This window comes from Cololabis saira, chromosome 21 (genome assembly GCF_033807715.1).
Source record: "Cololabis saira isolate AMF1-May2022 chromosome 21, fColSai1.1, whole genome shotgun sequence".
NCBI classification, from domain to species: Eukaryota; Metazoa; Chordata; class Actinopteri; order Beloniformes; family Belonidae; genus Cololabis; species Cololabis saira.
Window position 1 is genome coordinate 15,934,594 of NC_084607.1, and position 17,973 is coordinate 15,952,566.

The following is a 17,973-nucleotide window of genomic DNA, read 5'->3' on the forward strand; positions in this document are numbered from 1 at the left end:
GACTCAAGTTCCTTCACTTAGTCAAACTTCCTTAAGCCACACATGAACAGAGCGCCATCTGGTGGGAAACAAAATCTGGTAATAAGAATATTATCATTATTAACGACGTTATCATTCTAGCATAGTTGAAACCTAATTTGACTTCGACACAATTATCGCATTTTATTTTAGTTACATTTTTATAGAAACCATGATTTTTCTCTTTTTAAAGTTTTAGGAGGAAAATACATACATTTTTTACAAGATTCAACTTTATTGTCACAACACATTTTTTCAGTACAAGGCAGCAAAATACACTCTCTCGCCAGAAGTGCAAAGGTGTAGTGAGGAACATATGTAATAATAGAATAGAATGGAAAATAAAATTAAAGAATAGGATGAATGCTATGGCTATGGTTATACATTACACAGTACATTTAATAAGGTACACCCTTTCATAATAATGAATGAATAAATAGAAGTATTTGTTTTGATCCCTTAAGTTATCTAATATAAGAAATGAAAGTGTGCAATTTTCTCAATCATCAAAACAAATAAAAAAATAAACATTTATTTTTTCATTAGTGTCAATTTTCTAAAATGTTTATGAAGGCCTGAATACCATATCATACCTTTCATTTATCTATTTGATGTGTCACAGAAGAGCAGTTGCTTCCTAAATATTTAAATATTAAATATTTTTATATTTTTATATTTTTATATTTTTCCCTTACCCTACTGTTGCCACTGTTTGGCTTAAGGTTCTTCTTCCACTAGGGGAGTTTTTACCTGCCATTGTTTATTGTTTAGATTCAGATGTCAGATTCAGACGACTTTATTAATCCCTTTGAGAGGTTTCCTTGGGGAAATTGACATCTCCATCTCACACACACACAACACTGTCATTTACAAATCAAACACCCCAAAAGCCAAACACCCATATAAAGATAAAAAGATAAGAAAATTAAAAATAAATATAAAAATAAAAATAAAAGTAAAAACAAAAGTAAAAATAGAAAGTGCGGTGCCATAAAAAGAATTATAAGGATAGAAAAAGTGTTGTGTGTTTATGTTATGTTTATGTAATAATTGCTCGGGGGTCATGTTCTGGGTCTCTGGAAAGCCCCTAGAGACAACTTCTGTTGTAATACATTCTATATGAATAAAATTGAATTGAAATTGAATTGATTTTTATAAAAAGAAAATTGAACCTCTGAGCAATTTACAATAATGTACTTTGGATAATTTTTTAAAGCCTTTTGGCCAGAAATTATAACGTTTTATGTTACTCTCGCTAATGTCCTCCTTTTCTGAATACACCCCGTGTCCTCTGGGTCAAAATGACCGGTCTACAGTAAACACCCATTATAAGCACCTTAATTGAATTTTAAACACCAAATTTCATCTTGCTTGAAGAAACAACTTGTCATTCATCACAAAATGCATGAATGCTTAAGTTTTCCCTCTTCATTTGTATTTCTATAGGTAAAGAAAAAGATTTGCAAAAAGGAGTTTTGAATGCATTTTTATTCATCCCAATGACTCAGTTTCTTTTTTTTCTCCAATGAACAATTTTAGATAATGTACAATACAAAAAATATGAAATATAACATATCCCATTCAACTAATTAGCACATATAGGGCAGTATGCAAGTGCACAGCCTTTGTAGATATTTTTACTACAACTGCAGCACACAGAGTATAGTCCTTTTTTTGAGGGCAGAACTGACATCTCTTCCTCTTACTTGCCCTAGCTGGGGAAGTGAAATTTCAAGTTAAAAAAATATTGTTTAAACGATTTTTTGGGGGGGTTAACACAGTGGCTGGTCATTGTGACCCGAGGACAACAGGCGGGTTAATTATAGTAATTAACAATCGTTTAATTGATCAAAATACGTCAGATTTACTTTCTTTCTGGTGTTGGGCTGGATTGGGATTTCCATCTTCCCTCCACAGCATTCGGGGGCGCTACTACAAGATTTCTACTATTAAAAGGTGAGAAGAAGAAGAAGCAGCCGGGTAGGAGGAGGATGACGAAGAAGAAGACGCCATTTTATCGCTGAACGAGCAGAAAGATCCAGAAACGATCCCAAAGGTAAATCTTTACTTTAAAAAACGAACTTTTGGCTTTTGGGGGGCTTATTTTTAACTGTATCTATAGTGCAATGTATTAATTCCCGAAGGTTGGGTTTTCTAGCCTTTTCAGGGGTTTAATTTCATTCTTAAACTTCGTTAGCTTTTTTTCTTTCTTCCCCGTTGATGTTTCATTTAACACCGACCTGGCTGGGTTTAAAATAAATACTTCCTTTTACCTTGGATCTGCTTATAATAGACAGTTGAACGTTGCTGTATGTATATTTGTGGTGGTATGTATCTGTGGTATAATTGTGAAAGGCACCATTGATGCGTAATCCCTGCTCTATGGGCGTTAGTCAGCTGACAGATTAGCAGCTTTATGAATGACGGAGAACTGCAAGCTCTCTTTCTTCTTTCATGCTTAAATGTTTACATTTTCTTAATAATTTACTACATTTAAATCTTTGCCTTTATTTTAATAGGGCCAACGAATCAAAATGTCTATTATTGTTATTACAATTATTATTGATCAATTATTGTGTATATTATTACGATCATACAAATATGATTGAATATATAAAGACAATTATAGTATTCATTATTTAAATACGTTTTATATGTTATCTTATAACTACATGCCTTAAAATATATAATATTTTTGATACGCCTTAAACTCAAAAAATAAAAACGTAACTGGGTGATTCTTCAATTAACGGAGTTTTTCTGCCCCCAGGGTAGATTTTCAAGAAAAAAATGCTTTTTAGAAAAAACAATTATTGCATTTGGTAAAGTTAGGTTGTAGTAGCTATGAAAAAAATAACTGTGTCTCAATGATGACATTTTAATACTTTTTCAGTGTGTTGAAAATTGAAATGTGCAAGAATTTCACTGTTTTGGGTTTGTCCCCAACCCAGACCTTTTGACATCCCCTCTATAATAAAGCAATAAAAAGTGCTAAATTCATTAAAACTTTACTTTGCATTTCCTTGTAAGAACTTAAAAAGGCATTTTTCAAATTCATATAATTTATATTTGTTCAATTTGCAATTTATTTATAGTTAAATATCGCTGTCCCTCATACATCTCATACAAATATTCTCATTAGTATGCAATATTTCATTGTTGAGACAAGGCAATATATTAAAAAGTTAGAGAGAACATGGTGTTAAAATGGATTTTAAATGTACTTACAAATATTTAGAACATGATTTTTAAAGAGCATGTTTTGTACTTACTGGAATGATTGTGAAAACTTTGCTTGTCAAATCATTTTGTATCAAAATCAGTGTTTTATTTTTGTGATGGTAATGACATTTTGCTGTGACAACTTTGAAAAAAGCATCATAATATCAAAATTATCATGAAGTACAATCAAAGCTATGCTAAGATCTTTGTTCCAGACCAATTGATAAACCTTTTGAAAAAAGAAAAAACAGAGATTAAAGAACTTTTTTTTTTCAAAATTCCAAAAGTCAAAAGTGCCCCGAATTGAAGAATCACCCAACTATTTCCAGTAAGGCTTAAACATTCCTTAAGAAAATTATCATACAAATAAAATATCTTTCTCTAAAATGTAAATATATCATGGTCTTGGGTCTCATTTAATGTTTTGTATACAGCATTATCATTCATGAAGACTTGTGCCTAAGATATGTGCCTTTTTTTTTAAATAAAAAATTATTTCTTGATGCTTTAATGAAATAAAATGCTGTATATTTTGTTTAAAATACCCAAGAGATGCAGTACACAAGCTTTATTTATGTAAGCAGATTAAGAAGAAGAAAAAAAAGACGTTTATCATGAGTATCTGTCCATGGGAGCCTCTATATTTGTGTTTCTTGTCTTAACTCTGGTATGCACTTGAGTTACTAAAGTAAACTTCCCTTAATAGATAGTTTGGCAATGAATGTTGGTGAAAAAGGTCATTTTAAGGGACTGGCTAATTGTGAAAGAGTAAACTCCCCCCAACTCCACCACCTACAGGTACATATGTACTCCACAGGTACCTGGGTGGATCTGCTGGCATCTGTCATAATGGTTCACTAAGTAGAATCCACAAATAATTTAGCATCTCTTGTGGTTACAGGAGCCTGTCAATCCTGTCTCCTCCCAACACCATGTTTCAGGTTCTTAAAGTGTGAATGAATGATGATAAATATTTGTAGTATGAAGACAGTGTGAGTCATGATGGTTAAACAAAAATTTTCAACTTCCGTGGTAGGAATGAAGTGGGGAAAGCAGTCCAAACTTTTCATTTTCCAGAAATACAAAACACAGACAAGTTGTAATCTTTATTTTAAATTTGTTAATTCTTTATCTTTACAAGTGTCAGATAATTTATTTTATCCTGATAGATTCTCAATTTTAGGATAGCTTTTGGAATGGATATTTTGTTTCCTTTACTTTTTAAAAATTAATTCAGCTAAACTGAAGTGTTGTTGTAGTATGACTCCTTTGTCAAAGCTTCAGTCATCTCTTTTTCTTGCCTTTCAGTGAACTATCATCCATGTCAGCTGCTGTGATCTCAATATTTTCTTACCGTACTCTAAAGTAAAACGCATCACACGGTGCTCTCTACTTAATTGTCATGCTTTGTTGTTTTTTATATACACAAATCCAACCTGTAATTTGTAACATTTTGTAACCATTCTGGCTGTAGTGTCAGCTGATTAGAAAAACCTGACATTGATCTCTTACTGTAGGTGTTGGCTTCAGATTATTCAGGTGTTTAACTACAAACTGGAGATGGAAGTGGCAAAGTTTTATTCAAAATATTTTATAAAATCACTTTGATATGCTATTTTTATATGCTTTTATTTATTTGAAAACACAGAATATTTTTCAGGTATTTCCAGTTTTGTTAAACCATTTTTTTATCTCAGTTGTATCGCAATGCCCTTCTGCTGGTTTACACAGACTAAACAGAGGTGAACTGCATAGCTATGCTTACAGATGTTACAGCAGGCCTGTGATAGAGGTCAGACTATAAAGTTGACATATTGCTTGTAAAAGCTTGACAAACATATGCTGCTCATCTGTCGGGCAACAGCCTTCGCAGTAGATTCACCCTTCTGTTGACACAAACATGTCCGGAGAGGAGTTGATAGGTCACCTGTCCTCTAAGGGAGGCTCCTGCTTGCTCCTGTGCTTCTCATTTCCTGATGTGGGGGATGGAGCAAGCCTTAGTTTTTCTTTAAAAGTATTATTGTTTAAATAGAAACAGACCAAATGTGCCAGTGATCATTTTGTCTCTGCAGCTGCCCCCCCTACCAGGGGTTCCTCCGTATCTGCACAGAAGAGGGTACTTTATTGGAAGCAATTAACAGAGGGAATCTTGTTCTGAGCAACTTTTTAAAATATAATGTGCAGATAGTTTTTGTGCTCTCTCTTAATCCTTTGATGAAAATTTGCTTAAGAAATGACTCAGAAGTAATCTTGGGGTCTCTTATTTCAACATTTCAGATTTCATCCACGTCCTTGTGGGCCCAATTAAAACAGTTAATTTAAGATTTATGACTAACTCATTTACAGTATTTCAAATGCTTGAATGCCTCAATGGAAGCGACCAATGTATATACTCACTTACTTTGCACAATTTTTACATCTTGAGTAAAACCTCATAGCACCTTAAAGCTGCCATACTATGATAAACAAACTGGAGTGTGATATTTTTTTTTTTTACACACTTTTTAGTTTGTGTTTACTGTTTCCTAAAAACATCATGTATAGACCAGGTTTGGAAAGTGGAATATTTCTGTATTTGTTAACCTGGAGATGTGGTGAGGTTTAAAACAGATATCAAGGTGGTTTCTCCTTATTTTGTTTTGCACTACTGTTTTATATTAGTTGTGTGTGCAATATCATTACTTGTGTTCCCATGATGAGGCGACGTGTTGATCAGGAAGGTTTTGAAGTGGTGTCCATTTTTAAAAGGCGCTTGCTTCTTTTATCTTTAGGACACAATATACTGCACCTTATTAAAATTAAAGATGATTTCTTTTTCCCTTTAGGAATTTTGGACACAATCAAACATTTAGAAGGCAGTTTGTGTCTGTTCTTATGACTAAGCACTTCCACCGTATCTGTCACCATTACCGGTTACTTCTGGTACCCAGAACAGCACTGCTTGTTCTGCATATACATATGTTTTATCTTTCACTTGGGAGGATCACTCACTATGCTTAGATGCCAATATTTTTTGCAGACTTCTTTTTTCATAAGCAGGGCTAAAAGGAGCTTTGGGGAAATGAGAGAAGTACTTTCACAGTTATTAAAATTCAACTAGTGAACACAGGAAACTGCAACAAACATTCTTCCTCAACCATGTCTCAAAAAGGGAAATATGAAGTATTTATTTATTTATTTTGTCTTGCTTGGTTTGAAAATGTGCGTTTTATGTTGAGTGCTGCAACATTGCAGTCAGACATACATTTGAAGTTTTAGTTGAGTTGTCTTTTCCAGTTTATAACCTCCTTTTTGTGTGTGCCTCTGCAGCTGAACCAAAATGGGGAATTTTGCAAGCCTCTTTAAAGGACTGTTCGGGAAAAAAGAGATGAGGATCCTGATGGTAGGACTAGATGCTGCTGGAAAGACTACTATACTGTACAAGCTCAAACTGGGAGAAATTGTTACCACAATCCCTACCATCGGTGAGTCGTCTCCTCCGTCGTCATAAGAGTTTCTCAGACAAAAACATACACTAGCTTAGGGCTGGGCGATATATCGAGATTTTGATATATTTTCAAACGCGATATGGTACGAGAAAATATCGTTTATATCGATTTAAATTTTTTTTATTTTTTTTAATGATTTTGATTTAGCTTATTTTGTGCAGGAAAGGGATATTTGTTTTATTTTATTCAAGAAGCATTTTTATTCTATATATGCAGGCAGTTTATTTTTATTTCATTTGTTTTATACATTTTGATATTGTGCAGACCTCTGTTAATAAATGTACCTGTGTGACATTTGGCACGAGGCTTTGTATTAAAACTGACTGTTTTTTTAAGGGTTTGCCTCAGAAAAAAATGAAGCTAACAGAGATGCTATGCTTTGGGGGAAACCCCAATTATGGCACAGAAAAAATATCGAGATATATATCGAGTATCGCTATTCAGCTAGAAAATATCGAGATATGACTTTTGGTCCATATCACCCAGCCCTACACTAGCTGATATCTCAGTGTTGGTGATTTAACATTTTCTTCCTCCTGTTCACAGGTTTTAATGTTGAGACGGTAGAATTCAAGAACATCAGTTTTACAGTGTGGGATGTCGGTGGTCAGGACAAGATCAGGCCACTCTGGAGGCATTATTTCCAAAACACACAGGGTGAGAGACATCATACTTGTTTTTTTTTTTTTTTGTGTTATCCAAGCATTGGCTGAATTCTCCTCTACATTTGCAGACATTGGTCCACCTCCATCCTAAAAATCCTCCCCTGTTTTCTTTTTTCCAGGTCTCATCTTTGTAGTAGACAGTAACGACCGGGAGCGAATCGGCGAGGCAAAGGAGGAGCTGATGCGAATGCTGGCTGAGGATGAGCTGAGAGATGCTGTGCTGCTTGTGTTTGCTAATAAACAGGTGAGTTTCTGTCACAGTTATCAAGAGTGGGGTGTTTATTATTTGATCAAAATAACAGTCAAAATAACAGCCATAAAGATCTCTGATCGAGTTTTCTAGCAGTATTGAAGCTTTAATTTGAAGGATTTAAGAAAGAAATTCTCAACCTGACGTGTGGAGTTCCTAAGTTCGGTTTTTCTCTGCTAGGATCTTCCAAATGCCATGAATGCAGCGGAGATCACAGACAAGCTGTCCCTTCACTCCTTGCGTCACCGCAACTGGTACATCCAGGCCACTTGTGCTACAAGTGGAGATGGGCTCTATGAGGGTCTGGACTGGCTTTCGAGCCAGCTGAAAAACGCAAAATGATCATCTCCCCACGTCCCCATCTGCCAACTCTGTCGGTAGTGTTTTTGGGAGACTGCACTGGTCCTGGTATCACTCTGTCCTCTTCTTTTCTCTATTTCCTCTAAATCGTTGGACCTTTGGCCAGTGCTCCCTTGCATCCATGTACTGTACGTGTATGTCTGGGTACGTGTTTTTGTGTGAGTGAGTGAGTGAATTAATGAATGAATGAATGAATGCTTGTGTGTGTGTGTGAGAGAGAGCTAAGTGGGAGCAGCCCTGCTGTGCCTTGAACACAGTTTGCTCTCAGTCACCTCATTCCTTCAGTGTCAGCTCATCCAAAGGCGCTGTTTTCCATGAAGCAAAAAGCAACGCAAGGTGCAGAGGGCTCAATTTCCTCTGAAAAGAATGTTTAAAAGAAACCAATGATGATGAAATCTTTACATTTGATAGCCACGTTGAGACGTTTTGTTAACTCACCTTATAAAAAGATGCACGGTGAAGCGTCTGACGTCCTGGAGCAGTTGATGTTCTTTTAAAGATTGAAAAGTTAACGGTTAAAACAGTGTTTGAATTCCAAGCGTAACATGTCCTTAATGAGCAGAATGTAATCCTGTTTGCAACCAGAAATTCCAACAAGTTAAATTTTTTTTTTAATTTTTCTTTTTTTTTAAATTAATTTTAGTCCAGCCTGTAAAAGATGTCACACATACCTTTGAGTCTTATATTTCTTTCTCTCTTGTGACTAGAGAATCAAAAGATCCACCATGACTGGATCTGGAAAAGGCAATAAATGTTGCAGCGCATGTTTACATATGTGGAGGAGTGTAACTACTGCATGGCTTGTGGTTATGTGTATTCTCGGGGCCTGTGTGGGTTTCAGCTGCACCTAGTCCATTACAACGATGAGGCCTTTTATTTTCTCCCACTCTTCATTTACTGGTAGTCTTTTTCTTTGTTTCTCCTGTATGTAGTTCCTTGGTTAGGATTTGTTATATTATCAATTGTTTTATACATACATATATATATATAAATATTTTATTTTAATATTACTGTTTATTCGTTTGTGACCTGGTTTACGTCAGTCTGAGCTGCAGGCGAGCGGTCCATTCTGAGTAAAACGCTCTCAGGACCAACTGATCGGCTTCAGATGGGGCTCATTGTGTACAATTCAGTTTTAGATGAATCTGCAGAGCAGGTGGTCGCAAGCTTTTATGTTCGTCCGAGGACACAAATATGCTGTTGGCCGCGTTATTAGAGCTGTGATAGCTGGTACATTTTGAATCTGAAGCGTATCAATTAGCCCTGTAAACGCTTACTCAATGCTTGAGGCTTTTTCTCGCTTCAGGCACTTCCCCCGTTCATTTGCACAACCTCATCAGCTTCCATAACACAGGCTTGTGCGAGGACAGCCGTCTAGATCTCAGCCACTGCAGTGAACCCACTCACTGTAACTCCCAACCGCTCTATACCAGCAGAAGTTCAAATGTGCAAGTAAAAGTGTTGCTCTAGTTTCTCCAGAAAAGCTAAACCCTCACCCAGCCATCCTAAAGGCCTCTGCGATGGAAAGAAGCAGTACACAGCCCTGAGTGAGTGACGACGACTTCAGACTTTTATTTTAACACTGACCTCAACGGGGAGCTTCATGTTCCCTTTTTGTTTTTCTACAACTGGATTATTTGATGTTTTCTTTGAAAGTTGTAATGGAATGACTAATCTTGGTCCTTATGTTACAGTATTTCTTTAAAAAAAAGTAGATGCATAATCTTGTAAACTGCAAGAAATACAAACAAGAAAAAGAAAAATCTATTAAAAATGTGTTTTAACATGACATCTTCCATCATTCTGTTCAGATGTGAAGCTTTAATGTGCAACATTGTTTCTGTACAAATGGCATGCTATGTGCATATGTATTTCTTTAACGCCTTTTGCTTCTTTTTAAGCTCATCCTGTAACATCTGATAAATGCACTATAATAAAGAGAATCTCTATTGTTCACTTTTCTCCCAGTTTATTCATTGTAATAATTAAGAAACGTATAGGAAAGAAATGTATTGATCTCCCTGTAGTCTTAAGCAATCTGAAAGAGTCACATTTAAACTGCTTCAACGGTGGATCAGTGGAGTTAAAGGTGTTTAAATATCAGTATATGTGTTCTTGGTATTGCAACAGCTCTTTAAAAAAAGAAATATTCTTTAAACCCGTCATCCAAATCGGAATATTTTCTATATGTCACAGATTTATCGATACCTAACAGAACTAGATTTTCCTGCTCTACTGCTCTTACAGAATTAGGTTTTCAACACTTTCTTTGGCGTTACTTGCTAATCAGCAGGTTTGGAGATGATCTTGTTACCAGAAATCAAAGATGTTGGCATTATGTTCTCTAAAATGCAATTACATTGCTTAGTGTTGCATCTATCACCGTTTCAAATATTATTGCTGCTAATTGTAATGATCACATTGAAATTGATTGGTAGGATTAATGTGAAATGAGGTCAAAATCCTTTCACGAAACACAAACGAAAACGGTGTTACAGTTCTCTGTTGTCACCACAAGAGGGCGCACGGACACCTCCAATCAAGCCGCCTTCAAAATAAAACAGGAAAACAAACGTACTATCAAAATAAAGGAGGAAAACAACATTCAATGAAAGTGTTCATTATGAGTGATATAGAAATCGCAGGATAGAATTTATGGTTTTGTAATTATAAGAACAATCACACAAGTACATGACACACAATCAGTGATCCGATATCAAACATGTCCTTACACTAAGTAAAATTATTTTTATGACTGCCTGTCACATGCCAGTTTATAGGCTGGTGTATGCTATAAATAAAGAAATGCTACTGTCAGGACAGATATTTGAAGTGAAGATGAGAATAAATCTCTGACAGCCAGAGAGCTTGCCTCCAGTGGTTCACCCTCCTTTTTCCTCTCGTTTGGAAATTCAGGTGGCCAATTCTCCAAAGAGTGGTCACCTTGGAAACAGTACCTTTAGTATTTATACAGAGCAACTGAGAAGACGTGTGACATGGTGAGTAAGAGACCAGACAAGAAGTGTGATACAGGTTTTCATTTAACTTGGCGGATGGCAGGGATGGAGAGAAAATGCCTTTTATTTGCAAAGGCTCTAAAATTCAAGCAGAAGGTGCCTCTGATCACTTCCTTACACAGACTTCATTTTTCACCTTGCATTAGCAGTCCGTGCCCTCTAAATGGGAATTACAAGATGCTTGATGACCTAATCTGGTATATTTTTTTTAATACTTTGTGCTTAATTGAGGCAGACATGAGGTAATTATCCTCTTTCACCCTGATGGATCTGAATCACTTTCACTGCTTCAGCACATTTGCCATCTATCCCAGCCGCTCCTTACATAACCTCTCACTCTCTTATATGCTGCAGTCATGAAATATATGTGAAATGATCTGAAATGATTTGAATAAGACACATATTCTCATGCTTTATCCACACACAGACGGCTGCACTTGACCTTTAGCAGGTGCTGTGTGTGGACTCACTCAATCTTGCTGTGAAGTGTGGCATCACACTCTTTAGTTTCACAGCACATTAACCCTTCGCTCACCCCAGCATGACATTTTTAAGCATCTCTTTGTGCCACATTGTTACTTTTTCCCAACCTGCTGTGATGAAAAGAAGCCAATTTACTCCAGCACTGAACTGGAGTATGATTTAGTGGTTTTGTCCGTGGCATTCTGTGGTATTTTACACGTACAGGTATACAACACCCTTGTGTTACCGTGGTACCTTTACTTGGAGCCATATAGTTGAGTGTGTGAAGTGACGACTTTTTGTTTCAGTCCTTTAGGCTTAAGTCTGAAAACGTGTCAGTCAGGGAGTTATCCAGATTTGCAGAGCTCTGTGACATCATAGACCCAAGTCAAAGTAAAATCATCCAGCGTTTCCATCTTTCTCCTCGCAGCTCTACATCTCGTGCACCTCAGAAGTGGATAGCACAAAGCTTCAACACCAATTTCAAATAATGCACAACCTAGAAGAGAGACTGTAAAACTGCAGTATTTTAACCCAGCTTGTGGCAGATATTTCATTAAGACCTCAGGAATATCGGAGTTTATAGTCACATTTTAAATATAATTTTCCCTTCAAACCTCTCAGATGATTTAATTTCAAGAAATATTCAACTCGAAGATGATTAAACTCTCCAACATTTGAGGCATTTTAATGCATTTTAAAAAAAATATGCTGCTGCATTCGTTTGGTAGAATTCTTCTTTGTTATTACCCCATTTATAATCTTAAAACCAATCAGATCTGACCCTCAGGAAGGGATTTGAAGCCCATGTGGGGAACTGCTGAATTAAACTACATTTAAATGAAGAAGACGTCTGACCCAACTAGTGCAAATGAAAATATGGATCAATCAAATGTTACTCATAAGTAACACTAATAATGCATGTTTTTTCTGCAGATGTTGTAACTGCTCGTAATGATGGGTTTTCTTTTCATAAAGATCAATAAATCCCCCTCTGTCCTGGATAAGACTCTCTAACTACATGTCATTATTCGTTTTAAAGTCTAGAAGGTTGTTGTCTCTGTATTCGGTGGACTCAGGGTTTGACATTTCCACTGTGAATGCATTATGTGTAACATTAAGAGTCACATTCGTTTGCTGGCACACACAACTCGCATAAGGTCCACAGCAGTGGGCCTGCAGCTCGGCTGGTATTTCAGATCCTGACCATCCAACCCACGCACGCATGCTAAAGTAAACAGAGTTCATCACCAGTGATAACACCTTCCTAAAAAGCCAGTCATTTCCAGTCTTTTACATCGCCATGGAAACACAGGATTCGACTATAGGCAGCGCGAGTTGCACTGAGGGCCAGAATGCTTTAGATTCATATAAAGAACAGAGCTAGAACATTTCATGTTTTCATCAAAGGTAGTTTGTAGTTGGACTTTTAAAAATATCACCAAGTGATCGTGAATTCCAGACTTTCATTTCTATTTGCTTGATCTCCTTTTTGAGGTTTCAGCGTACCATGAAGAAGGTGGCATAGAAGAATCACACATGCCCAGTGCTGTCCTTCATTGATCATTTTATGTTGATCAAAGTTGTTAAAGCTCTGGTGATTTCCAATCTTCAAGCAGAAGTTGATATCGCGATTACAGATTGATGAAGTCATCTGAAAGTCTGCTTGAAGATGAGAATGCGGTGCTACGAACAGTAGCCACTGGCACCATCTCTGAGATCAATCAGCTGGTGCTCAGCAGAGCAGCAGTACTCCTAGAGATGCTTGATTACGAGATCAACACCACAGGTAAGAAGAAGAGTCCTCCACAGCAGAGAAGGCTGGAAACTGAGATCAAGGCAGCACAGAGAGAAATAGGCCAAATGAATGAAGAAACAACTGCCAAAGAAATATCAGCATCTGTCTCTACCCGAAGTGCTGGATATGGCCAGCACCGTCCAACTAAGAAGGTGCACATCAGAAGTTGAAGTTGGAGAATCAATAAGATGTTCTCCACTGCACCATCCAAGGTGTACGCTCAGTGGTACGGTAATAAGATGAGAATCAATACACTCAAGGCTGAGACTAAGGGATCTGTGAAAGGTACAGTATATGGGAGGAGGAGGCAATACGTAACCCCAATGCCCCAGGGTTAGTGGATGGAAGTGCTGGCCACAGCTATCACCCAGTTACCATCACAACCACAGACATCCAAGACAGTCTCAGGTATGAAGAGCTGGGTAGGTGATCCACACCTACGGACTGAAGAACCTGACTGCAGTCCGAGAGTAACAAGCAAGATATAACATTCCTCCCTGAAAAAAGAAGGAAGAAACTGCATAAGTGAACTGTAGTTGAGGAAATGTAATTACATTTCTAGTGCAATTTCTCCATGTGGGCATGATGCAAAAATAAAATAGATGTTTTTATTTTTAAACTAATGATGCAACAAAGTGAACAGGGCGGCGCCGTCACCGACGGAGAGCTGCGGCAGCTGCAGCTGAGTTGCAGGTGATTTTCAACAACACACATTTCTACCTTGCAGGTTTTGTGCATGGAAGCAAATCAGTGTTCATTTCTGAAATCTGTAAACATGATGGGTGGTTCACTTTCATTACAACAAACCAATGCAGTAATTAAATAAAACCAGGTGCTTAGAAATGGTGCCTTTAGAAGATCTGCTGGTACAATAGCTTACTTTTCCCAAGCAGGTTAGAGATATTTACAAATTATAACCTTCCTAGTCCAAACAAATCAAGATAGAAAATTGGTTTAAATTGAATCTGTTCTTCTTGGTGCCCTCAAATGGTTTAACATTTGCTTCCCTTAACACCTTACAATTGTAAATGTGCACACAGTTCATTTATTTATTTATTTATTTAGATGATAAGTCTTATCCTGGAGGAGCACAGCTGCTTTGTTGCACCTTTTTATTCATCTCAACGGGCAGCTGGTGGCTCTGGTCCTAACATCGACTGCTGCATTGGATAATCACTGTGTATTTCCCCAGCATGCTTTGGTGTTTCAACCACAGAGGAGCCTGAAAACTGTCTGAACCACACACACTCCATAAAGCAGTCTGGAGCTAAAGCGGTTTTTGGCAGGTATTTTTCTGGACATTATCCTTTATTGTTTCCACGGGGAAAGTGTTAATATAATACCGGGGCTGCTGGATTTCTGAAGATTTGGAAATGATGAGATGAGACATTTCTGTCTCTGTTCAAGGCTGAGGTCGGATAGGAGAGGCGCTTTTCATCATTGTGGACATGTATACTTCCATTTCACCTCATCCCTGTTATCCTTGCTCCCAGAGGATCCCAGTAGCAATGAATACACAATGTCTTAGGGTGGAGGTCTGAAGTGAAGGTTACAGTGAGCCACTGCTGTTACTGTTCATGCAGGTATTTGCACATGGGTTGTTTATGTGATGAATCTGTTTTGACGGTTACCTTTTCTATTCTTTCGATAAGGACGACTCTGCTCCCTGCCTTTCAAGGTTGTCTTCCTGCATCCAAGTCACGCAGTCATTGAAACCCCACTGCCAACCGGTCCCTCTCCTAACCTCACATGGTCAGACTCCACTGAAGCGAGGGCAGATCTATTGTGCCACAGAAAGTGCTGAAGGGTTTCTGGGTCGATTAGCTCGCACAGCCGAGATAGAAGGGAGGAAGGAGGACGACCAGGGCAAACCGGTCTCCTTCGACTCCCTAGGGACAGCCAAGAATTTCTTTCAGGAACATTAATTTGATAATGGTAAAATGAAAGGTAAAACCATTTTGTTTTAGACTGAGCGTCTTGATTACTGCGCAATACGCTCTATCCTGGAGCCAGAAATAAAAAAAGCAGATGTCATTTTATTAGAAAATGGTGGCTGTGTGCTCATCAACTCCTCAGAGCGACTTACTCAGCAAGTTGCACCTCTGCAATGAGCAGCTTCCTGAAAAGGAAAATATTCAAGCCCTGGAGAAAGAAAGAGTCAAAGAATCAAAGAAGGACAGAAGGAAAGAAGGAAAGAAAAGCGCTGCTATATATCAGACGCACAAAGCCTTTAGAAAGATCATAAAGATGACATCAGTCCTCTCTGGATATATATCTATAGATAGGTGTGTGCACATTGGGTATAGATGTCTTTATTTTTAGGTACATTCATTGAAAACAGATTCATTTCTTTATATAGATTTTTTATAAGGTGTTCTATATGTTCCGAATGTATATATATATATATATATATATATATATATATATATATATACATTCCGATTCGGAACATATAGAACACCTTATAAAAAAATCTTCTATATGTTCCGAATGTATATATATATATATATATATATATATATATATATATATATATATATATATATATATATATATATATATATATATATATATATACATTCGGAACATATAGAACACCTTATAAAAAAATCTATATAAAGAAATGAATCTGTTTTCAATGAATGTACCTAAAAATAAAGACATCTATACCCAATGTGCACACACCTATCTATAGATACATACATCCCTATATATATGCAAAAACATACACATACACATACATCCTTTTTAACATGCCCAGCCAGCTGCATGTAAAACGGAAACAAATCTGAAACGTATCGTTTGACGAACCGTGCTGGCTTTTATTTTGTAAATAATACAGAGGAAGTATCTCCGTGTAACCTGTGTAACTTTACCAGTTCTGGACTTTACAGAGATGTTTCTGTCCCTGATGCATCAAGTTAAGGTAAAAGTTCTGTCGTGTGTTGTTTGTTTTCAGTGTGTACAGTATGAAACAGATGCAGGGAGATATATCTCCAGTTCAAAGTCAAGATTACTGCAGCCAGGCGGCTGAAACAGGCCACCGTTTCCAGGTCCAGATAGCAGTCATTGGTAAAGTCGCACAGACAGTCGCAGATTATTTGTGCAGTTTTGAGTAGGTCTTTATTTGATGACAGTAGGATTGTAGTTTGTTATCCGTGTTTCAGTGGGTGGACTGAGGAAACATTCATGTTTTTACGTGTCTTTATGAAGCAGGTATTGACCGCAGAAGTGGGAATCTGCGAATATCTGTCCAATTCTCCCAGACAGTCGTGGAGCTCCAGGTGAAAATACAGCCGGGAAAAGCTTGAAAATGTGTGATTTGTTTTTCTGCACAATTTTACAACTATTGGAACTAAGGAATTTAAACCCTCCCTTTTAAATCACAGTATAAAACTGGAACTATACAATTACAATTGTTTATTTTTTAGATATTTGCAATTCATGCTATATATTGTAAAACACATAATCAGGCAAGCTTGATTAAACGTTTAAATCACCTGTGTGCAATTAAAAATAGAACCAGGAAAGATACCTAGTATCACGGTTTGTATGGTCCTAGAGACCTCAGATCTTCATCATTAACAATAATAAATGACAGAGTGGACACTTAAGCTTGAACCAACCCAACTACAAACACAATATGATGAAAATTGGGAAATTTAAGACAGGAATTTGATGTATTTACGGCAGTTGTCTCAACTCCCAGTTAAGAAAGACAGAATGGTGTTGATGATGTTACTAATTACATCAGTGGATCTGTTTAATTTTAAATTACGGTACCCCATAACAACATGGTAGACAGCAGCTTTAGGGACACAGGAAAAAAAGGTTTAGATTATTACAAAAATGGAATAAAGTTACTAGTTTTATTGAAGAACATGTAAGGAAAATTAGGAAATATAAAAGGTATTTTAATCTTGTGTCCTTTAACCACTTCTTGCATTTACTTAGTTAGCAGAGCAGCATAAAGGACATGCCAAAATGAAGTACACCGAATAAAATAAGATAAAATGGTGTAAACCCATGTCGACGTCAGAGACTGTGTGTGTAAATGTTTGTTTATACCACAACCTCAGATTTTGTTATTTTTCTATATTTATAATGAATGGTTGACTTTGATGGGAACACCAAATGTACTTTATGATGATATTTACCAAGATTGTGAGACTCCAACAAACATATATATACATATAAAGTAACGTAGAAAGTAAGCTAATATTAGTTTAATGCAAAATGTTTATCCCAGTGTCATCGCCGGTCGCGCAATAATCTTAATTTTGGCCCAATTCTGCTCCTTCCTGTTTATTGACCAATAATAGATGAGCTGGACCAAGGAGGACAGCCCTCCACATTAGCATAATGAGGCAGAAATGCATAAAGTAAAGTAAAAAGAGGAGACGAGGGAATGTAAAAACAAAGAATGCATAAATAAGTAAAAAAAGGAAAAACAAAACATATATATTTCTGCTTTTGTTTTTGATAAACCGTCAGGCTTAACAGTTAATACAAGGTCTCTGTGTTGATATGCTGTGTTTGGTTTTTGACCAACTTTGTCCAAATGTCTCATGGTTCAGGTTCCACTTTGCAAACCTGCACCATGTTACCATGTTCTTATTAGAGAGAATAGTCTCTCTCGATTACTATTTTCTAACTGTACTGTCATTAAGTTTAACATCTAACATGTTAACTG

At 36.8% G+C, this 17,973-nt stretch overlaps 1 protein-coding gene across 1 annotated transcript; it reads left to right on the forward strand.

Annotated features, from left to right (window-relative positions):
• The first annotated feature begins 1,981 nt into the window (after positions 1–1,981).
• On the forward strand, positions 1,982–9,959 carry arf2a (ADP-ribosylation factor 2a). The gene is made up of 5 exons (XM_061712818.1): positions 1,982–2,074; positions 6,550–6,704; positions 7,275–7,385; positions 7,513–7,637; positions 7,824–9,959. The coding sequence occupies exons 2-5, from the start codon at positions 6,560–6,562 to the stop codon at positions 7,983–7,985; spliced, it is 543 nt and encodes a 180-aa protein (XP_061568802.1). The 5' UTR covers positions 1,982–2,074; positions 6,550–6,559; the 3' UTR covers positions 7,986–9,959.
• Positions 9,960–17,973: the final 8,014 nt, after the last annotated feature.